Genomic DNA, 25,425 nt, shown 5'->3' on the forward strand with positions numbered 1-25,425 from the left:
AGGCTTTTAAAGGGTGTAATTAGTGCTGAACTGGTGTCATAACAAATTGTCTCATTGTTTTTATAAAGTGCGGTAGGGAAATGTGTGTCAAAAAAATGATGATTGAAAGGAAATGTTGTTATTTATAGAACTCTAATAACAGTGATTTGATGAAAATCACCGGTAATTGTGTTTCCAGAATGGCCCATAGGGCAGGAGCCTATCTCCTGTTTCTGCAGTGCGTGAGGAATGTGCCAGGACTTTTTAGAGTCTTTGGTATGACTCGACCGGGGATCGAAACCCCAAACCTTCTAATCTCAGGACGGACACTGAACTAACAATGCTAGTCGTCTTAGAATTCATCTTCCACTCAACATTGGTAAAACATGAGGATCCCGAAAGGACGTGGTGCCAACAGATAGGGAGGCACAATACTGAGTCGGTGACTCAGTCCAATGGCTGCCCAGATAGGTTTGGTATGGGTCTGTGGTGGGTGTTAACTTGGCAGAAGGATGGCAATGGGTCAGATTGAGTGTGCCTCTGAGCTTGCTGCCCATGATAATGAACCACCTAGCTGTGGATGAGATGGAAAGCTGGATCCAGCGGGAAATCAGAGCTGTTTTTAGTATCCGGGTTCCCTTCCCCTAGTGTCACAACCACAAAAATAGCACGATAAGTCATCAATCACTGGACACATTTTATCACACCCAGAAAAACAGCTCTGCCAGTTGCACTGTGTGCTATATCAATATAGGACACATTGAGATATTTTCATGAGCACATTTTAGATGCATCCGAAACTCATAGGATACCTTACAGTCGGCTGTAAATAAACAGTGAAAACAAAGTACTACAAAATGTTAGATGAATGAATAAATGAATGGATATGACTACTCAGGACCAGAACATCTGCACTGAATGAATGAGCATGTATATGAAAAGCCTCTCATACAGTGTTATTGCCATTGGCTTCATCCCCCTGCTTGTGTGCGGGTTGCCGATCCCCGTGCAGAAGCCTGACACGCTCATCTTCTCGCTGAGTAATCCCCCCCCCAGTTGTTTAAAGGAGACCCCTGCGGTCTAAAGGAGGCCCATGCGGTGCACGGTACAAGCCAGCCGAGCTGGCAGGATGAAATAATTTTTCAAGTCCCCTAAGACAGAGAGTGATTGCTGATCCGCTCTCCCCCTGTCCCCACCCCCTTCCTGCTATGACGTCTTTGCCTCTTCTCCATCTTAACTCATCCCTTCTTCCCTCTCTCCCCTCTCTCCTCAGATCCCCCAGGTGAGTTATGCCTCCACGGCACCGGAGCTGAGCGACAACACACGTTACGACTTTTTCTCGCGCGTGGTGCCCCCAGACACCTACCAGGCACAGGCCATGGTGGATATCGTCAAGGCCATGCACTGGAACTTCGTCTCCACCGTGGCGTCCGAGGGGAACTATGGAGAGAGCGGTGTGGATGCCTTCATACATAAGGCTCGAGAGGACGGTGAGTGGGTTCTCTGTGGTTTCCTTCTGTTCATTCATCATTCCTCTTGCCATATGATCTGAAGATGACTCAATAGAAGATGGCCCCTAGTGGTACAACTGACCTATTTTCCCCGGGTTTTGTCTTCTGTACGTGTAAAATCCATATAAATTCCACCCAAAACAACAACTTGCACAAATACATTAACAGATCAAGGATAATACAGTAGTGTTTCTCAAAAACATTTGAATATGTGTGAATCTAACTTCAGATATGGAATATACGCTATATACAGTTGAAGTCGGAAGTTAACATACACTTAGGTTGGAGTCATTAAAACTCATTTTTCAACCACTCCACAAATTTCTTGTTAACAAACTATAGTTTTGGCAAGTCGGTTAGGACATCTACTTTGTGCATGACACAAGTAATTTTTCCAACAATTGTTTACAGACAGATTATTTCACTGTATCACAATTCCAGTGGGTCAGAAGTTCACATATACTAAGTTGACTGTGCCTTTAAACAGCTTGGAAAATTCCAGAATATGATGTCATGGCTTTAGAGGCTTCTGATAGATAAGCTTCTGATAATTGACATCATTTGAGTCAATTGGAGGTGTACCTGTGGATGTATTTTAAGGCGTACCATCAAACTCAGTGCCTCTTTGCTTGACATCATGGGAAAATCAAAAGAAATCAGCCAAGACCTCAACATTTGTTTGCAGACCTCCACAAGTCTGGTTAATCCTTTGGAGCATTTTCCAAATGCCTGAAGGTACCACGTTCATCTGTATAAACAATAGTACACAAGTATAAACACCATGGGACCACGCAGCCGTCATACCGCTCAGGAAGTAGATGTGTTCTGTCTCCTAGAGATGAACGTACTTTGGTGCGAAAAGTGCAAATCAATCCCAGAACAACAGCAAAGGACTTTGTGGAGATGCTGGAGGAAACAGGTACAAAAGTATCTATATCCACAGTAAAACGAGTCCTATCTTGACATAACCTGAAAGGCCACTCAGCAAGGAAGAAGCCACTGTTCCACAGCCGCCATAAATACGTCAGACTACGGTTTGCAACTGCACACGAGGACAAAGATCGTACTTTTTTAAGAAATGTCCTCTGGTCTGATGAAACAAAAATAGAACTGTTTGGCCATAATGACCATCGTTATGTTTGGAGGAAAAAGGGGGAGGCTTGCAAGCCAAAGAACACTCTCCCAACCGTGAAGCATGGGGGTGGCAGCATCATGTTGTGGGGGTGCTTTGCTGCAGGAGGGACTGGTGAAATTCACAAAATAGATGGCATCATGAGGTAGGAAATTATGTGGATATTTTGAAGCAACATCTCAAGATATCAGTCAGGAAGTTAAAGCTTGGTCGCAAATGGGTCTTCCAAATGAACAATGACCCCAAGCATACTTACAAAGTTGTGGCAAAATGGCTTAAGGACAACAAAGTCAAGGTATTGGAATGGATATAACAAAGCCATGACTTCAATCCTATAGAACATTTGTGGGCAGAACTGAAAAAGCATGTGCGAGCAAGGAGGCCTACAAACCTGACTCAGTTACACCAGCTCTGTCAGGAAGAATGGGCCAAAATTCATCGAACTTATTGTGGGAAGCTTGTGGAAGGCTACCTGAAACGTTAGACCCAACTTAATCAATTTAAAGGCAATGCTACCAAATACTAATTGAGTGCATGTAAACCTCTGACCAACTGGGAGTGTGATGAAAGAAATTATACCTGAAATAAATAATTCTCTCTACTATTATTCTGACATTTCACATTCTTAAAATAAAGTGGTGATCCTAACTGGCCTAAGACAGGGAATTTTTACTAGGATTAAATGTCAGGAATTGTTAAAACTGTGTTTAAATGTATTTGGCTAAGGTGTATGTAAACTTCCGACATCATCTGTATACACAACAGTATGTGGACACCACTTCAAATTTGTGGATTCAGCTATTTCAGCCACACCTGTTGCGGACAGGTGTATAAAATCAAGCACTCATCCATGCAATCTCCATGGCAAAACATTGGCAGTAGAATGGTCTTACTGAAGAGCTCAGTGACCTTCAACGTGGCACTGTCATAGGATGCCACCTATCCAACAAGTCAGTTCGTCAAATTTCTGCCCAGCTAGAGCTGCCCTGGTCAACTGTAAGTGCTGCTATTGTGAAGTGGAAACGTCTAGGAGCAACAACAGCTCAGCCGCGAAGTGGTAGGCCACACAAGCTCACAGAATGGGACCGCCGAGTTCTGAAACGCATAGTGTGTAAAAATCGTCTGTTCTTGGTTGGAACACTCACTACCGAGTTCCAGATTGCATCTGGATGCAACGTCAGAACAATAACTGTTTGTCAAGAAAATCATGAAATGGGTTTCAAGGCCAGTCAGCCACACACAAGCCTAAGATCACCATGCGCAATGCCAAGCGTCAGCTGGAGTGGTGCAAAGCTCGCCGCCATTGGACTCTGGAGCAGTGGAAATACATTCTCTGGAGTTATGAATCACGCTTCACCATTTGTCTGTCTGACGAACGAATCTGTGTTTGGCGGATGCCAGGAGAATGCTACCTGCAATGCATAGTGCCAACTGTAAAGTTTGGTGGAGGAGGAATAATGGTCTGGGGCTAGGCCCCTTAGTTCCAATTATGGGAAATCTTAATGCTACAGCATACAATGACATTCTAGACGATTCTGTGCTTCCAACTTTGTGGAAACAGTTACTATTTCAGCATGACAAGGCCCCCATGCACAAAGCAAGGTCCATACAGAAATGGTTTGCCAAGATCGGTTTGGAAGAACTTGACTGGCCTGCACAGAGCCCTGACCTCAATCCCATCAAACACCTTTGGGATGAATTGGAACGAGCCAGGCCTAATTGCCCAACATCAGTGCCCGACCTCACTAATGCTCTTGTGGGTGAATGGAAGCAAGTCCCGACATAAATGTTCCAACATCTAGTAGAAAGCCTTCCCAGAAGAGTGGGGGCTGTTGTAGCAGCAAAGAGGGTACCAACTCCATATTAATGCCCTTGATTTTGGAATGAGATGTTCGACGAGCAGGTGTCCACATACTCTTGGTCATGTAGTATATCCTAACTTGATATATGCATTATGGCTCCTTTTACATTTCAATTCCCTTCTGCATTTAAATTCCCCTTAGATGGTGGAAATAGGACTGTTTCACGGAATTCAACTCTTGATGTTTGATATGGTACGTACAGGGCCTTCAGAAAGTATTCATAACCCCTTGACTTATTCCACATTTTTTGTTACAGCCTGAATTCAAATAGGATTAATCATAAATAAATAATAAATAAAAGATCAACCAATCTACACACAATATGCCATAATGATGAATTGGAAACATGTTTTTAGAAATTGTTGCAAATTTATTGAGAATGAAATACAGAAATATCTAATTACATAAGTATTCACACCCATGAGTTAATACATGTTAGAATCACATTTGGCAGCATTTCTGGGTAAGTCTTTAAGAGCTTTATACACCTGGATTGTACAATATTTGCACATTATTCTTAAAATTATTCAAGTTCTGTCAAGTTGGTTGCTGGTCATTGCTAGACCGCCATTCTGCACAATCCACAATGGCACGAAACGCTAAACACACAGCACAGGTTCTCACACGCACCAACGGACATAGTAACAATAATGGACTGCCCAATGGAAACCAATGGGCACACTTATACAGGTACTAATCAGTGGGAATAGGGGACAGGTGTGCATAATGAAAGTTCTGGAGGGATCCGTGACAGTACCCCCCCCCCCCCCCCGCCCCCCTGATGCACTGCACCAGCAGTACAACGACACCGGCCTCAAGGACGATCCCCGGAACGCAGTGCGGGTTGATCAGGACCTGATGCAGCTGCCGAAGTTGCGTCGTTGTCGGACGGGCCAGTTGCCGCTGCCAAAGTTGCGGTGGCGTCGGACGGACCAGTAGCAGTGGCGTCAGACGGACCAGTTGTGGCGGCGTTGGACGGGCCAGTTGCGGCTGCCGAAGTTGCGGCGGCGCCGGACGGACCAGTCGCAGCGTCGTCGGACGGGCCATTCCTGCTGTCTCCCTTAATGGTCCATTATTCTATCACGCTGGTATAAATGATTCGGTAGACAGGCGCAGGAATGCTTAATAGGGTTTTTTATTAAGCCAAGTTACAGTGTCGTGTAAAGGCACAGGGACGAAGACCAAACAAACACGTAACAAAACACAGGGTAGAAACCCAAAACAAAAGAGCGAGGAGTACCTCGAATAAATAACACAAGCGTACAATGATTAAGCCTTTAAGAGCTTTATACACCTGGATTGTACAATATTTGCACATTATTCTTTAAAAAAAAGTATTAAAGTTCTGTTGATCATTGCTAGACCGCCATTTTCAAGTCTTGCCATATATTTTCAAGTCAAAACTGTAACTAGGCCACTCAGGAACATTCAATGTCGTCTTAGTAAACAACTCCAGTGTATATTTGGCCTTGTGTTTTAGGTTATTGTCCTGCTAAAAGGTGAATGTCTCCCAGTTTATGTTGGAAAACAGACTGAACCAGGTTTTCCTCTAGGATTTTGCCTGTGCTTAGCTCTATTCCGTTTTTTTTTATTCAAAAGAAATCTATACTCCTTGCGGATGAAAACCATGATGCAACCACCACCATGTTAAAAAATATGAAGAATGGTGCTTAGTGATGTGTTATGTTGGATTTGCCCCAAACATAACGTTTTGTATTCAGGACATAAAGTAAATTTCTTTGCCACATTTTTAGCAGTTTTACTTTAGTGCCTTTTTGCAAATAGGATGCATGTTTTGGAATACTTATTATTCTGCACAGGCTTCCTTGTTTTCACTCTGTCATCTCCTATCACAGCCATTTAATGTCACCATTTGCCTCATGGTGAAATCCCTGAGTGTTTTCCTTCGTCTCTGGCAACTGAGTTAGGTAGGACCGTATCTTTCTAGTCATTGGGTGTATTGATACACCATCCAAAGTGTAATTAATAACTTCATCATGCTCAAAGGGATATTCAATGTCTGCTTTTTACATTTTTCCCATCTTCTAATAGGGGCCATATTTATCTCTTTGCGAGACATTGGAAAACCTCACTTATTTAGGCTTGCCATAACAAATGGGTTGAATACTTATTGACTCAAGACATTTCAGCTTTTCATTTTTAATTAATTTGTAAAAATGTCTAAAAACATGATTCCACTTTGACATTAAGGTGTATTGTGTGTAGGCCAGTGATACAAAATCTCAATTTCATCCATTTTAAATTCAGGCTGTAACACAACACGTGGGGAAAAAATCAAGGGGTGTGGATACTTTTTGAAGGCAATGTATATCTTCGGCTACCAGGGGATTTACTGAATATCAAGTGCACAATAAAACTGTCCAGAGAGATAAATCAGTTGCATAGTAGGAATGTGGCCTCAATATAGAAATTAATACTATAAGTCGGTAATAATTGATGGTCCATTTATGGCCTCAAGTGGGTTTTGAATAATTTGTGACTACAATAAGCTCTAAAGTTGGTTTGTCATGTTTATTAGTAGAACGAGGCAAAAGAGTATTTTGAGAAACCCTTCCTTGTGCTCAGAAATTCTGAGCAAGAGCATGATGCTGTCTGTTTCACTACTCTTTATAACTCCATCTTTTTTGTTGTTAGAGAAGCTTAAGATGTCAAGTGCCCTGTCACCTCCATCTTACACAACTGCCTAACAGCACCTCCCTGTTCTTTCCTCCTCTTTTAATCAATATGTGACTGAAAAAGTGTAACAGTATAACTTTAGTCCGTCCCCTCGACCCGACCCGGGCGCGAACCAGGGACCCTCTGCACACATCAACAACAGTCACCCGCGAAGCATCGTTACCCATCGCTCCACAAAAGCCGCGGCTCTTGCAGAGCAAGGGGAACCACTACTTCAAGGTCTCAAAGCGAGTGAGGTCACCGATTGAAACGCTATTAGCGCGCACCACCGCTAACTGGGTAGCCATTTCACATCGGTTACACTCACCCCCCTTTCGACCTACTCCTTTTCCGCAGAAACCAGTGATCCGGTCAACAGCATCAATGTAACAGTTTAACTTTATGTCTGTCCCCTCGCCCATACCCGGGCTTCACATTGGTTACAAAAGCACAAAGATATTGTTTTGATTAAGTGTTAAAGTCAATCACATCAGCCTCAGTGTATGATGAACTACTCCACACCTGTAATTCCATTGGTACTAAAAACAGTGAAACTCCATCAGATTTTTGTCTAACGTCAACACCGTCAGAGTGCTGAAAGATCTGATAGAATGGTCCTGTCTTATTGGGGATTTTCAAATGAAACATTTTCCATATTTTACAAATGTTTGATTCAAACGAATTCTTAGAGGGCAAAAATATGTCTGTTTTGAGTATCTGTTGTCAAGTAGGTTTCAATCCAATTGGGACAGATTTTCATGAGAATATAAAAAAAATCAACATAAAAACAATTATGCGCATTTTCCCACCAGAGATGTGTTTCCATCAAATTGACTTGGTGCAGATACAAGTCTGTGCACGATGACATAGTGCACATAAAAATACATTTTGTGGTTAAATTCCCAAGTACTGAATAAAAAATACAAGTTAAATGGGTTTCCATCCTATTTTCAACTCTACTGATGGTATTCTCACCAAAAATTATGTGTTATATACGATAGCGAGTGTGCCCACTCCAGTATTGGTATCTGCAATCTAGCCAACAGCGAGAAGATACTGTATCTATGCGCTGTTGGCTAAAGCGTACATGTAGCGTACATGATGAGATTATTTTTATTTGTCAAACGGTAGTCAAGCATCGATTATCATGTCATCAGAATAAGACCCTCAATATTTATTGGAATGAAGCATATAGCTCATCACCTTGCACTTTCACCACCCTGTGAAGTTTATCATCATTTATTTCATCTGTAGCCGAATAAAATGTCATGCTTTCCCGAAGAGTCATAGTGATAGGGCCACACTCCAAGTTGACTTTGATATGATGGTTATGATATTAATATTTCCACATAAAAGTGTGTCTGCTGACTTCTCACATAATTCATTTTACCGAACACGAAAAGATCCCACCTGGTCTAACGTATTTCGTTTTGTCGACATTTGGAAAGTTTACCGAAAAATGTTCTATTTCCATCAGTACATACGACATGTACTTTGCTCACATAAAAAGGTTGGATGGAAACCTGGTTACTGATGGAGTACATTTTTTTTGTCAATATTCCCAAAATATATTTAAATCACTATTCTACATGGATGCTTAAACAATTTAAGTATTTGCTGTGCTAGAGCTAAGGGATAATGTTTGATTTATAAATGTTGGTTTATGTTCTAAATCTAGAAAAACATGCCAACATCCTAACGAAATTAGCCCTGGAGTATTTACTAGTGCTATAAAACAATACAAAAAGAAGTTTGGAGATTCTTCAAATATATAATCTAATTTTAGAATCTAATCTTAGAATGTAAAACTCAATGCCATTAAACGCAATAATAATGAAAATCAAATGCCTGTTATGGTAAAATAGCATGAGATTAGCTATAATACTGAAATGTTATTCTCTCCTCTCCATGACAAAAGAATACAAATTATTGTTAGGAGGGGTGAGGCTTGCTCTAAACTTGCACCTACACCCACTTTACATTTGGTCATAGTTCTTCCCTCACAGTCATCAAGAAATTCAGATTTAGAGGTGTGCTTATTGACAAACATTGCAATGCATTACACAATCTGTCATTATACAATTGTCACGACCGTCATAATAAGCGGACCAAGGCGCAGCGGGATATGAAGACATCTTCTTTTATTAAAGATGACGAAACACGAAACGAACACTTTTACAAAACAAAACAACAAACGACCGTGAAGCTACAAACGTAAGTGCATACACAAGCTACAAACGTTCAACATAGACAATTACCCACAAACACCTAAAGCCTATGGCTGCCTTAAATATGGCTCCCAATCAGAGACAACAATAAACAGCTGTCTCTGATTGAGAACCAAATCAGGCAACCATAGACTTTCCTAAACACCTACACTGAACACAACCCCATACATACTACAAAACCCCCTAAACAATACACACACCCTAAACTAGACAAAACACACAAACATCCCCCATGTCACACCCTGACCTAACTAAACTAATCAAGAAAATATATATAACAAAGGCCAGGGTGTGACAACAATGGGTGGGTTTAATCCTGGATGCTGGTTGATTAAAACTGCATTCCACCCGGTGTCTATTCCACAAGTTACCACCGGCTAAAGCTATGATGTTGAAATGCCTATTTATCTGTTCCATCTCACTGTGCAATCCACTGTCTCATCAGCCCAGCCAGGCATTTTATAAACTTGATCTCCACTATAAAAAGCAGCTAGACATTCTCACATTTCTTTTAGACTAACATTTAGTTTTCAACAGAGGAGATTTGTATAAACCTTGTCTGTCTCTCCAACATTTGTAACATTGTTTCAATATTGAAATTCGATCTCCAGCTGTCCCATAGTAATGAACGTGTCGGGATTCGGGATGAGACAGACAGGCAGACAGCTTTTCTTAGCCAGTCTAAATCATGAATCAGCTGGCATAATTTTTATGGATATATACAGAAATGTCAATAGTAAACAGGTATAACAAAACGAAATGCAGCTAGTTTGCAGTCTTTTCAGCTTCATTTTGAAATGATTGTGTTAGCTGTGTTGTTGGCTAGCTCCTCTGAACAACAGTGTCCTGACGAGAAAGCACATTGTCTGTGCCAGGCGAAATCGCACCTCATTAGCTCATTGTTCTGGATGTATCCAAATAAATGTCACTAGAAAACAGCTTAAACAAATGCAAATGCAGCTACTCTGCTGTTATTCTGGCTGCACTGTTTGATGTGACTAAGTTAGCCGTATTTGGCTAGCTAGCAAGGGATAAGAACATTGCCAGCCAGTATGGTAATGGACATTTAGAACGAACGACTGGATCACATCCATAGATACAGAACAAAAAGACTGAACGACTGGGTCGCGTCTCTGGCAACCGAACCAATAGAACGAACGACCAGCCGGCTTGGGTAGTAACCCTATATTTGTGTCGGGACCATATCTCGTGTAAGGATGAAATAGTTTGAACAAATTCATCAAAATATATATATTTTATGAAAATATGTAAATCATTATTTTAATATGTTGGTAACCCGTTATATTAAAGTGATTAATGCCCTCGAAGCCAGTGTTTGGAGGATATATTTGCACGGTTTGCTGGCCCGAGACGAACAACACCCGTGCCAATATATCCTACAAACACCGGCTTCTCTGGCATTATCACTTAAATAGTCTCTTACCAACTCCATTGACAAACTCCCTAAAACCCCAAAACATAACGCTCTCTCTTGAGGCTTTTTCCCAGGCATGTGGGTGTGTTTCTGCGTTCAGGTAGGCGGTAACAAAAACCGACCACATTGCACACGGCTTCCTGTTTACAAATGCTACCCGTCAGTCTGTCTAACGTTCATTTAGCAATATGTCACTAGTGCATAGCGACAACACTTATCGAGGTACGACATTTTATATTGAACTTTCAACTGCTACAAGCTGTGTAAATTCTACAATCTGCATTTGTTTCCTGACCGTCCATTGTAACATCTGGATATCTCTGTATGACAGTGCAGTGAACTAGAAACCGCAGGAGTTAGAATCCATAAACTAGGTTTAATGTGTGGAGAGGAAACAAGGGAGCAGAAAATCAGTAAAAGATCAATTGCTGTGTCCTAACACATTAGGCATTTCCGTACACCACAACCAGGTGCTTAACCAACAGCAGATGTGATTATAAGTGTAAGGTAAATTATGCCAAAAGGTATATTATGTTATTATATTATCATATTTAGGTAATAATAAATCATAATACATTACATATGCATATACAAAGTGCTTTTCTAGAAACCAAAGTAGAGGCTTTACAATATTGCAGCAATAAGGTAATGGGTTTTACCTTACTGTAGGTTCATCATGTTCCTATGATGCTGGCATAAATTATTTGGGAGACAGATGCAGGAATGCGTAATAGGGGCTAATATTTAGCCCAAATACACGGCACGGGGACGAAGACCAAACAAACACGTAACAAAACACAGGGTAGAGACCCAAAACAAAAGAGCGAGGAGTACATCGAATAAATAACACAAGCGCACAATGATTAACACACGGGACGAGACCCATAATTATCTGCGCAATCCACAATGGCACAAAAGCCAAAACACACAGCACACGCACCAACGGACATAGTAACAATAATGGACTGCCCAATGGAAACCAACGGGTACACTTATACAAGTACTAATCAGTGGGAATAGGGGACAGGTGTGCGTAATGAAAGTTCTGGAGGGATCCGTGACAGTACCCCCCCCCCCCCCCCCCCCCCCCCCCCATGCACTGCACCAGCAGCGCAACGACACCGGCCTCAAGGTGTCACTACATTTCACTATGACTAGCTGTCACACTAGAATGGTACAATTTTCAAATAAAATCTAATTTTATTTGTCACATACACGTGTTTGGCAGATGTTATTGCGGGTGTAGGGAAATGCTTGTGTTTCTAGCACAAACAGTGCAGTAATATCTAACAGTAATATATAACAATTTCCCAACAATACACACAAATCTAAAGTAAGGAATGGAATTAGGAATATATAAATATTGGGCGAGCAATGGCCAATGAGTTTCTTTGTACTTGGTTGAGTAAGCAGAAGCAGAACGGTAATTAAATATCGGTGACCTTTGGGTGCCCTGGGGCCGTTGCATAAATTTCACACTAAATGTCTGCGTGCAGATATTTGAAAATATATTTCAGAAAATAATACGTACGTCTAAAAAATATTGCGTGTGAACGAGCATTATAACTCTGCCTGGAAAATGCCCTCCATTCACTTTTTATGATGACAATAACACCCTTTATTTGCTGTATAATTTGGAACTATTGGAATTGGGCCAGGAGCAAGTTTCTACATTTACATTTTCACCATAAAACAACATAAAACATGTCTCATTGCCAACAATAGCTAAGCAGGCATTGTGATGTTGAACAAGAAGCTGGGAATAGAACGTTCAGAAGGCGAGTTGGTGCCACGGAGCTCAATAGAACTAATAGGAGCTGGCATTAGTTGTCTAATGAAGGCAAACAATTTAGAATCCCCCAATCTTGTAGCCTACGCCCGACAATCACTTGTACAGCGTCATATTTTCCAGTCCATCCTAACGGAAACCCTTAGGGTTACGTTTTTCGTTTTTCTCTGAATGGAAACACCATAATATTAATCAAATTTATTAAGCCAAATTTCTTAAAATCAATCCCATATATTATGTTATTACAAAAAAAGTTTTAAATTCTCTGGTAATGCCAATTCGGAATTCTATCAAATGCTTCTCAAAGTTGCCCTCTGGTGGTCAAACTAGCAATAACTTGCAGTAACAGAAGAAATGGCTAACAATTAAATGATGTGCCACAGAATGCTGCAGCAGCACACAGGGAGTGCCGCTGCATGACGCAACTTTTAAAGGAGGAACCACTGTAAACGTTCTGATTTGTTGCGTCAGCCACATTGCAAAAAAAAAAGAGTTTTGATGCTCGTGGTTGTATTATTTTGGGATCTATCGCATCCCACAACTGTCCCAGACTATCTTTGGAATATTTATTTCTCGCACAGAATATGTCGACTTTTGTACTATGGGAGATAGTAGATTGATATAGACAAGTGCTTTTGCTGTTCGTTAGGCCTACTCATCTTGTTGGTTGACAAAGTAAATGTGGACAGTTCATCCAATATGCACCTCGTAATTGGATAAGGACGCTCGCAGTTGCGTCCCCGACGTGTCTGTCTTCACTTGTAGCCTGTGAGAAAGACCCGATCAAGTGACCAGAGAGCCATGTGAGTGAAAGGGCTTCTGATTGTGCAGCACACTCAGGGAGAAAGGGCACAACGCAGCACTCTGGGCCGCAAAAGGCATGGATTCTTTTAGGGTGCATTACGGCCACAAAGGGGATGCCGCGGTGAAATTCGAGGCATTATCAAGTGCTTGTCAAATTGTGAATGAGACTATTGGAGTGTGTACAGCCTACGCAAAAAAACAAAGCACAGCTTATGCCTTTCATCCAACTTTTTTCAAACCATCATTAGAGTCGCATCATGCAGCCATACAATGTATTAAAAATCAAAACATATAGCCCAACGTTTGTAGAACAACTAAAGTTGCATTAATAACTCTAAATGAAGCATATAGGAGGACCTATTTCTTGGTCAACCGCTCAACACAGAATAGCCGCATGTGCGCACTCCCTCAAATCGTTTGGAGACAATATTTATATTTTATTCAGCTTTGTTCAATTGTATTCTTCATACAATTGCCACATCAGGACCTAACATAAGGACAACAAAAGTATGCTATTCTGTTCTTCAGAAATAGACGCCATTTTCATCATATCATGCTTCTTTAGACCTGTCCAAAATAAATAATGGATTTATTGTGAAGGTGTAGGCGATATTACATGGATTTATTAGACTGTTAAATGGCTTGTAGGCTGTGTGTGGAAGCCAGGCGATGCTAAATGTGTTTGTTAATTAACGGTCAATCACCGTGAGACCGACAGTTATTTTGCTTGACAATCACCAGCTGACAACATTTCGTGACCTACTCAGACCAGACCTTGGATCACTGCTACTCTCCCTTGTGGAATGGATACAAAGCCCTCCCCCCCGCTCCTCTTTCAGATCACTCTTCCATCCTGCTCCTACCCGCCTATAGGCAGGAGCTGAAGCAGGAAGTGCCCATGACTAGAACTGTTCAACACTGGTCTGACCAATCGTCATTTATGCTTCAGGACTGTTTTGCTTCCGTGGAATGGGAAATCTTCTGGGTCATCTCTGAGAATAACATTGAGTACACTGACTCTGTCACTGGGTTCATCAGGAAGCGCACAGAGGATGTTGTTTGAACAGTGTTGAGATAGAACAGTAGAGTACACAAAGTGCAATTTCAAAACGTGGTTGTTCTTCAGCAGTTTTCCTCTTGTTATGTCACTCACTGAAAGTCTCTCAATTAACCCATGTCAGTTCAAATGTTTTTGATTGGTAAATTAGTCTAGTCAGCTATCTAAACTTGTCGTCATCGTGATAGAATTACCGACCGGACACGCAGGATATGTGCCCTGATCTAACTGCAACAAAACATTATGTAAAGCAAACTAATTTGTTTACTTTTTAATAATACAATACCTTTCCTGCTAGCAGATCCCTTTGTACGTATTAAATTATAATTTTTAAATCACAGTTAATGTGAGTTCATGTTTCGTGGCTAATTGTGTAGCTAATTGGCTTTGAGTTTGTAGATTGATTGAGGTGAATGAAGCTACAGCCTCTGTGATGGCTTGTTCTCCAAATAGCAGTTCTCCAAATAGCATTTTAGAGTTTTAAATTGTATAGAAATCCCCCCCCCCCACACACACATATTTATAAATTGTTTTATCCACCCCTAAAACCGTCACAAACTTCTACAGATGCACCACTGAGAGCATGCGGTCGTGCTGCATCGTCACCTTGTACGACAACTGCACCACCCTCAACCGCATGGCTCTTCAGAGGGAAGATCATTAAGGGCCACTGACTTTTTATTCTGCTACTGACGGTACAAGTACATTAGATCTGTAACCAAGTGGTTTGGAAACAGCTTCTATCACCAGGCCATCAGACTGTTGAACAGCCATCACTAGCCGTCTACCTGCCCGGTACTCTGTCCTGCATCCCACACACTCACATAAAACACACACACCTCATACCCACGCAAATTCCTGCACTCACATTTACACACACACACGCATATGTCCATACTCACAAACACACGTACATACACAAACACTCACACAGCCAACGCTGCTATCTCATGTTTATAAAGACATTAAACATGGGACACTTTCTATTTCTTGAACTATATAAACGCAACATGTAAGGTGTTGGTCCATGTTTCATGAGCTGAAATAAAATAACCTCAAAATTTTCCATACGCACAAAAAACATTTTCTCTCAAATTTGGTGCACAAATTTGTTTACATCCATGTAAGTGATAATTTCTCCTTTGCCAAGATAATCCATCCACCTGACAGGTGTGGAATATCAATAAGCTGATTAAACAGCATGATCATTACATAGGTGCAACTTGGGCTGGGGACAATAAAAGGCCACTCTATAATGTGCTCTTTTGTCACACAACACAATGCCACAGATGTTTACATTTTTGATGGAGCATGCAATTGACATGCTGACAGCAGGAATATCCACCAGAGCATTTGACAGAGAATATCATGTTCATTTCTCTACCATAAGCCGCCTCTAACCTCATTTTAGAGAATTTGGCAGTACGTCCAACCGGCCTCACAACCGCAGACCATGTGTAACCACGCCACCCCAGGACATGCACATCCAACATCTTCACCTGCGGGATCATCTGAGACCAGCCATCCGGACAGTTGAAGAGACCGAGGAGTATTTCTGTCTTTAATACAGCCCTTTTGTGGGAGAAAAACGTATTCCGATTGGCTGGGCCTGGCTCCCCAGTGGGTGGTCCTATGCCCACACATCTCCCAGTCCCTGCCGCTGAAGAAAAACAAAAACACAGCATGATGCTGCCACCACCATGCTTCACTGTAGGGATGGTGCCAGGTTTCCTCCAGACGTGACGCTTGGCATTCAGGCCAAAGAGTTCAATCTTGGTTTCATGAGACCAAAGAATCTTGTTTCTCATGGTCTGAGTCCTTTAGGTGCCTTTTACTGAGGAGTGGCTTCCGTCTGGCCACTCTATCATAAAGGCCTGATTGGTGGAGTGCTGCAAAGATGGTTGTCCTTCTGGAAGGTTCTCTCATCTCCACAGAGGAACTCTGGAGCTCTGTCAGTGTGACCTTCGGGTTCTTGGTCACCTCCCTGACCAAGGCCCTTCTCCCCTGAGCAGCCAGCTCTAGGAAGAGTCTTGGTGGACTCTAATCAAGTTGTAGAAACATCACAACTACCTTATATACTTGTGTTTAAGGTAGTTGTTGTGAAATTGTTAGATTACTTGTTACATATTGTCACGCCCTGGCCTTAGTTATCTTTGTTTTCTTTATTATTTTAGTTAGGTCAGGGTGTGACATGGGGGATGTTTGTGTGTTTTTGTCTAATCTAGGGTGTTTGTATTGTATAGGGGGTTTTGTAGAGTTCATGGGGTTGTGTTCAGTGTAGGTGTTTATGTAAGTCTATGGTTGCCTGGATTGGTTCTCAATCAGAGACAGCTGTCTATCGTTGTCTCTGATTGGGAGCCATATTTAAGGCAGCCATAGGCATTAGGTAGGTTGTGGGTAATTGTCTATGTTTGACGTTAGTAGCGTGTGTCTGCACTTTTGTTTGTTAGCTTCACGGTCGTTTGTTGTTTTGTCTAGTTTGTATTTAGTGTTCGTGTTCGTTTCATCTTCAAAATAAAAGATGCATTTATATCATGCTGCGCCTTGGTCCTCTCTTTCACCTAAAGACGATCGTGACAGATATTACTGCACGGTCGGAACTAGAAGCACAAGCATTTCGCTACACTCGCATTAATATCTGCTAACCATGTGTATGTGACCAATAAAATGTGATTTGATGATCAATGGAAACAGGATGCACCTGAGCTCAATTTTGGTATTTCTGTTATTTTTTGTTGTAATAAATGTGCAATTTTTTTTGAAAAACTGTTGGTTATTTGTCATTATGGTGTGTTGTGTGTAGATTGGATGAGGAATTTATTTGATTTGATCCATTTTAGAATAAGGCTGTAACGTAACAAAGTAAAGGGGTCTGAATACTTTCCTAATGCAGTGTATCTACTACTGTATATTGCATTTTTATTACACTGTTTATACTGTCGTGGCAATTTCCTGTATTACCAAATGAGGAGAGTTATAAACCACACACCAGTCAGAGTTATACTTAAATTTCATCTTTAATAATATGTGCTTCAAAATCGCCCTTTGACTCTCAGATCAATTCAGTGTCTATAATGAATTCTGAGAGTGCCTACAAAAGAATACCAAGATCTTTTATAGCCAAGATACACCCCTCTCAACTTACATGACGAACCACAGATCTTAGGAACAGTTCACAAAGAAAGACTTTTACTTGAGAGAGGAGTATCCCATAGCCAGATAGCATTAGCTATAAATTATCGTTCAGTTTGGTCTCTAAGACGAGGATCTAATCTCGTTCCTGGTACTTCATAGTACCAAAACATTACCTCATCCAAGGCTCAATTGTCAACTCTATCTTCTCCCATCTCAAGTAAAACCCCCTCTTCTCCCCACTCCTGGACAAGCTCACTGAGGGGAGTGAGCCTCTAGGTCATACGCTATCTCAAGATAAGTGCAACATCAGAGGGGACATACAATGGTTCCAGACACTGCCATACTCCTCCCCCCAATGGGAAAAGGACATGTAAAAGACAAGCCTGACCTCTCCCCTCTCTGGGCCCCAAGTGACTTTTCCCTAGCTGAGAAGGGGAAAGTGCAACTGCCAACAGTATAGTCCAAAGGGAGACATTCTAATGACAAGTATCTCACATAAGCATATTATGTAAATAAAACATCTTATTTATCTATGTTACCCAACTAATTCTGATTCATCCCCCACAATACACAACGCATATTTAAATACTGGATTCTTGACATAGCTCACTCTGATGTAGTGTTATTTGGGTTGTTAATTGGATTCATTCTGACATTTCTTGATTTCTTGTTTGTGAACTTGCTTCATATTGTACGGCACTGTTAGGCGCTACAGTGGTAACACAAGCATTTCGCTGCACCCGCAATAACATCTGCTTAACTGTGTACACGACCAAAAAACGTGTATTTGATTCATGTGTAATAGCCATCAAATGCTGATGGGGTAAAAGTTGTAGTAGGACAGGAGCAATGCTAAGAGTTATTGCTGTGGTTTGGTGCAGGGATATGGATGACAATCTGTTACTTTAGTTGCTGCTTCATGTGTAGTTGGGACTTTAAGCAGACATCTCTGATCATATACAGTACATTACAGCATAATTATCTCATATTTTGGATACCTCTCACTCTGAACAACGTCTCTTTCTTTTCAATTAAATATTAACCTTTACAAAGGTTAGCCAGAGGTTATTCTAATACACTTCCCAGAGAGTGAGCAGAACGAGCTAATCATCTGAGTCAGCTACCACAGCAGCCACCTGCTTGGACCAAAACTACTTTTACCCCTGAAGGAAGACAGAAAATGACTTTGGAGCTGAATAGTTTCTAAAGATAGGAGATGAGAAGTAAGTACGCATGGCAGGTAGGTGATTGTTGTCGATGTGGCCTGGGTGTACCCCCAGTAAACAGTCTGGAGAAGGATTTTTAGTGTCCCTCAGCCTCCCCCTCTTAGGCAAAGGCCAGTCTGTGGTGAGCAGCTGCTCGTCACCCACACATATTGACCCTGGACTTGACTTCACATACTGGGAAAGAGGGTGGGCATAGGAGGAAAGAGATGGAGGGACATCAAACATTCAGATATCAATTAATATTATCAGTTCACGATTTAAGGATTCATACCCAGTTTGGATTCCTTTGATAAACCTCATGTTGCAATTTAGATGATATTTGAAAATTTATGACATGAGCTAATGCAATTCAGTTTTCACCATCTGAGCTGAATCTGTGTGAAATGGTTTCTGGGAAACTGAAAGACATGGTTGGGTAATAACGTAAGTCTGGAAGTAACAGCAAATAGCAATAGAAAGTGTAGTATAGATACTGGTACACAACCTCATGAGCCCTTCACTGTGGGACCTGCAAAAATGTGTGTGTGTGTGTGTGCACCTGCATGTGCCTGGGGGGCAGTGAGCGTTGCTTTTGAGAGAGGGTTCTTAAATAAATGTATAAAATACTGGCAAGTTGGAACACAGGCAGAGCACAGCAGTGGTAGTAAAGTGTAGGCTATTAGGGCCAAACCTCTGGAGAGTCATCTTTGACTGCAGACATGACACCCCTCTTTGGTGCAGAGCTCTTGATTACTGTTGAACCATGCCTTAAGAGATATAATCGATCAAGTTAATGAAACACAATGTCAATAAAGGCCCTAACGAGATTCAAGCTAGCCAACAGGCTGTCTGACATCAACATGAGAAACTCTCCGAATGTAGTCACTGTCTACGTGTGTGCAGAATCACTCATGTTGCGCACAGGGCTGTTTCAGAACATGTTCAGAATCTATATGGAAACAGAAATAAGCAACTGAAGCTATGATGGAGGTTATTATATGATGGGGGTCAGGCTTCTTCTCTATGACACAGTGAATGACTGTGTCTTGTCAGATTATATGCAAGTAGAGGCAAGCCAAGTACAGAAATCTCCAAAGTATCAGGACAGCGACATATTTTGGCTCTGTACTCCAGCACTTTGGATTTTAAATGATACAATGATGACTACGAGGTTAAAGTGCAGACTGTCAGCATTAATTTGAACGTATTTTCATCCATATCGGGTGAACCGTTTAGAAGTTACAGCACTTTTTGGACAAAGTCCTGCCATTTTAGGGTACCAAAAGCATTGGGACAAATTCACTTATATGTGTTTTAAAGTAGTCAAATGTTTAGTGTTTGGTCCCTTATTTCTGGCATCAAGCGTGTGACTCTACAAACTTTTTCGATGTATTTGCTGTTTGTTTTGGTTGTGTTTCAGATTATTTTGTGCCCAAAGAAATTAATGGTATATAATTATATTTGTGCATCTGTAACTTTCTCACTCATTCACAATTCAATCAGGATTATCTGTACAATAAAAGTGACTCTAAAACTACAAAATACATTATTTACCATTTATTTCTACTTGGCACAAAATAATCTGAAACCAAAACAACAAATGTATCCAACAAGATTACCCAAGGAGGCAGTACAAATTGACCACAAAAGACGCTATGAATTGCTATAGATAAGGTTAGCATTAGCCAGGGCCGTGCACATGCCTTTCAGATATATGGTTAGCTGGCTAGTGGCTTGTGTGGATATTTTAGTATATGGTGGCTAGCAAGAGTATAAACTACCTTTGTTCCTGCTGCAGAATGAGGAACGGATGGAGTTGGGTTGGAACGAGGGTCGTTGATGCAGGTGCTCCTCTCTGTCTTTCCGCCTCTCTCTGATGCACGTCTCAGCCAACCAGACTGAATATTGATGATGTAAATCAAGTGTTAATCAAATCGTATACTGCTGTGATAGTACTCTTTATATTTAAACTAAGTAGCTAGCTACACACGATCGTCGACCTGTGACCACATCTCAAGCCATGCATGTTTGGATACCGGGCGTGCGCAATCTCTGGACAGGGCAGACTGGGGGGGGAAAGGCAAAACCTGGGTGTGTGAGCTCTGTACAGGGCAGACCAAAAGGCGTAACTTGACGACGTCATGACGATTTGCGGGCAATGGGTTCAGAACAACAAGGACAAAACTTTAAGCCCAAAATTATAATACCAACACCCAAAAGGGCGCTTGGCGATTAGGAGGGCAAAGGGTCATGCGCTTGGCACAGTTTGCCTCCTATCTGTGCACATGCCTGGCGTTAGTTAACCTAATATATGACTAGAATTGTTGGCGGGCTGTGGAAGAGATCCACAGTAAGCGGGCCCCCGAACCACTCGGCTGCTTCGTCATGTGCCCAGGAATGCAGTTTCGATTCAATTTGTGGGTATTAAATTGCAATTACCAACAGGAGAGACAATCAATTTGGAGGGGAAGAAAAAGCCAAAGAGCAGAAAATGAAACATTAGTGTCAAAAATTCAGAGACAATTGGACAATCCAAACATGGAATGGTGATACGACTCTGAACGTCCTGACCACTGGGACAATGATAGTGTAAACAGGACTTGGAGTAGCGTGTGTGCATTTGTACAATATGCATGCATGGATACGCGTGTGTGTGTGTGTGTGTGCTGGTTTTATAAAAAAATCCAGGCACACTTGTGTGTGATGGGGATTTTTTTTCTTCTCCATTGCAATAAAAATGTATTAAGGAAAGGAACGTGTTTTTGTGAAACAGAATCAGAAGATTATGGAAATTGACCAGCTCATGCAACTAATCTGGATTACAATTCCACTGTTACCAACTCATCATTAGAACACATTGATAGCGCTTTTGTAAAGGGGATCTGATATAGAGCTTACACTAATCATGTTTAAATGTCTTCATATTGTTAATAAAGCAGGACAGTTCTGATATTATTATACTGAACAAAATGTTTAACTCAACATACAACGATTTCAAAGATTTTACTGAGTTACAGTTCATCTAAGGAAATCATTACATTTAAATACATTCATTAGGCCCTGATCTATGGATTTCACTGGGAATACAGATATGCATCACAGATACCTTAAAAAAAATAGGGGCGTATGTCACAGTATAACTTTAAACCGTCCCCTCGCCCCGACACGGGCGCGAACCAGGGACCTTCTGCACACATCAACAACGGTCGCCCACGAAGCATCGTTACCCATCGCTCCACAAAGGCCGCGGCCCTTGCAGAGCAAGGGGCAACACTACATCTAGGTTTCAGAGCAAGTGACGTAACTGATTGAAACTCTACTAGCGCATACCCGCTAACTAGCTAGCCATTTCACATCTGTTACACTCTCCCCCCTTTCAACCTCCTCCTTTTCCGCAGCAACCAGTGATCCGGGTCAACAGCATCAATGTTACAGTATAACTTTAAACCGCCCCCTCGCCCCGACACGGGCGCGAACCAGGGACCCTCTGCACACATCAACAACAGTCACCCACGAAGCATCGTTACCCATCGCTCCACAAAGGCCGGGGCCCTTGCAGAGCAAGGGGCAACACTACATCTAGGTTTCAGAGCAAGTGACGTAACTGATTGAAATGCTACTAGCGCATACCCGCTAACTAGCTAGCCATTTCACATCCGTTACATGTAGATTAAAAAAACAGTCAATATCTGGTGTGACTGCCATTTGCCTCATGCAGCGCGACATCTCCTTCGCATAGAGTAGATCGGACTGTTGATTGTGGCCTATGGAATGTTGTCCCACTCCTCTTCAATGGCTTTGCAAAGTTGCTGGATTTTGGCAGGAACTGGAACACACTGTCGTACACGTCGATCCAGAGCATACCAAGCGTGCTCAATGGGTGACATGTCTGGTGAGTATACAGGCCATGGAAGAACTGGGATATTTCCAGCTTCCAGGAATTATGTACAGATCCTTATAACATGGGGCTGTGCATTATCATGCTGAATGGTGATGGCGGTGGATAAATGGCACCAGAATGGCCCTAAGGATCTCATCAAGGTATCACTGTGCATTCAAATTGCCATTGATAAGATGCAATTGTGTTTGTTGTCTGTAGCTTATGCCTGCCCATACCATAACCCCACCACCACCATGGGGCACTTTGTTAACATCAGCAAACCGCTCGCCCACACGACATCATACACTGTCTGCCATCTGCCCGGTACAGTTGAAACCGGGATTCATCCATAAAGATGTGGCCATCAAAGGTAAGCATTTGTCCATCTGAAGTCAGTTAGGGCCTACATTTGTAGTTGTATTTATTAGGGATCCCACTCTTCCTGGGGTCCAGCAACATCGGAGGCGAGGTGGAATCCTTGAGCAAGCGTTTGAAATCGAATCTCCTCTCCTTCCTTTGTTCCCATAGTCGCCCATCGATCCGAATGGTCAAGGTGATGAGCGAGTCAAGATCCGTCGGTAGTTCCCGGGCTGCAAGCTTATCCTTTACTTCCTCCGAAACTCCATGCAGGAACATGTCGAACAGTGCTTCCGGGTTCCAGGCACTCTCAGCTGCCAACGTGCGGAAATCCACTGCATAGTCTGCCACACTGCGGGAGTCTTGCCAAAGCTGGAGTAACTTCCGAGCAGCCTCTCTCCTGGACAATGGAGCATCGAAAACTTTCTTTATCTCCGCCACGAACTCCTCCAGACTGATGCATACGGCCGACTGTTGTTCCCATACTGCCGTAGCCCAGACGAGAGCCCTCCCGGACATCAGCGTGATGAGGTACGCTATCTTAGAGCGGTCCGAGGAGAAGGAGGAGGGTTGCAGCTCGTTGATGAGGGAACACTGAGCGAGAAATGCCTGACAGGTGACCGACTCTCCATCGAAGCGGGGTTCCCGGGAAACCGGGATGGCCGGGGAAGAGGCGCTGCTAACAGCCAGGTTACTGAGAAGCTGGGAGGTTACCGTCGTGGTAGGCTGCCTAACAGACAACACGCGGAATTGCTCCAGCAATGTGTTCTACACTCAGTCATGGTGTTCGGTCAAGGTCGGAAACCCTTCCACGAGACCACAATGCAACTCCTCATGCCTTCCGATGGTGGCTCCTTGGGAGGAGATGGCATTGCGGAGCTGGTCCGAGTCTGCTGGGTCAGTCATGGCCAGTTCGTACTATCACGTTTCAGGGAAGTCCCAGATGCAGACAGTATTGAGGTAACAAAAGTAAATTACTAGAACAGGGGGCAGGGAAAACAACAGGTCAAGGGCAGGCAGAAGTCAGTAATCCAGATCAGAGTCCAAAAGGTACTGTCGTGACATTGGTATCATAAATGTGACGACTGTTTATCGAATAATTAACTATGTTTATAATTATGTGATTAAATTAATCAGGTTATCATCAACCTGGGGCACCATGGGAAAACTTTGTTTTAATGAGTTTCTGTTTCCCACATTAACTCAAAGAATATCAGAATATCAATTTTACAGCAGTCGCTAATTCAGTAATTTCTTCTACAGTCTCATTCGGAACGTCGCATAAGTAGTAAATCTGCACAAACCCGGGGTCTCACTAAATCATTCCATACCACACCAATTGAGTTGATTATTTATTTTCTAACAAGCTAAATGATAATATAAGATACACATACACAAACACACAGTCTAGGCAATTGATTAGAACTTAGTACAATGAAAAAGGTCCCTCGCGGACCAACAAAATATGACACGTTACAGAAGATAGGGATTTAGAAAGAGAGAGAAAGAGATGCACTTGAGAAAAGCACACTTGGATACATTTGTAAACTATGCTTAATTTAGCGCTAACACCTTGCCCAGAACTGCCACTCTTATGGGTCAGAATATAATGATGTAATTACCTGTTGAAGGTCTCTGTTGGGTATCTGTTGGGCCAGGGCCAAGTTCCGCTTAGTGAGAGAGGTTCGGCCAACGTCCCGTTCTCTGGGTGGTCGTCTCATTTGTTGGTCGGTGTAAGTCTCTGATTGTCCACCAGATGTCACAACGTATCTTTTCTTAGTTGTCTGTTTCCTTGCCCTCGTTCTATGAGAGAGGTCTTCTGAGGACGGCTAATCAGCCATTAGATGGTTCCAGCGTGGGAATGAAATCAGTGTAGACAGATGGTTCCTTGGAGAGAATAACCGGGTGGTCATGCTTGAATTCACCTTCTTAGATACAGATACAGGTACTCCACCATAGTGTAACAATATAACTTTAGACCGTCCCCTCGCCCCGACCCGGGCGCGAACCAGGGACCCTCTGCACACATCAACAACTGTGTCAACAGCGTCGTTACCCATCGCTCCACAAAAGCCGCGGCCCTTGCAGAGCAAGGGGAACTACTACTTCAAGGTCCCAAAGCGAGTGACGTAACGATTGAAACGCTATTAGCGCGCACCACCGCTAACTAGCTAGCCATTTCACATCCGTTACACTAGCATTGATTGTTAAGAGGTTAACTCACATGTTTTATACCCCAGAGTAGAAAGGGCATGTCAGTCTTTATGACAAGTTCTCTGGGAAGTATCTAGTTACGAGGCAAGGCATCAGGAATTTTACTCTGGTCCAGTTTAGACAACTAAATTCACAGTTCATCTTTACAATTTTTTAAAATT

At 42.2% G+C, this 25,425-nt stretch overlaps 1 protein-coding gene across 3 annotated transcripts in view; it reads left to right on the top strand.

Annotated features, from left to right (window-relative positions):
- The window catches only part of LOC120065018 (metabotropic glutamate receptor 4-like), a 276,560-nt gene that overhangs the window by 134,651 nt on the left and 116,484 nt on the right, over window positions 1-25,425 (top strand). For all 3 annotated transcript variants that reach the window (XM_039015660.1, XM_039015663.1, XM_039015661.1), the window contains exon 3: window positions 1,253-1,469. In XM_039015660.1, the coding sequence (XP_038871588.1) occupies window positions 1,253-1,469 (217 nt within the window). The remainder of the gene's footprint in view (window positions 1-1,252; window positions 1,470-25,425) is intronic.

Source organism: Salvelinus namaycush, chromosome 20 (genome assembly GCF_016432855.1).
Source record: "Salvelinus namaycush isolate Seneca chromosome 20, SaNama_1.0, whole genome shotgun sequence".
NCBI lineage: Eukaryota > Metazoa > Chordata > Actinopteri > Salmoniformes > Salmonidae > Salvelinus > Salvelinus namaycush.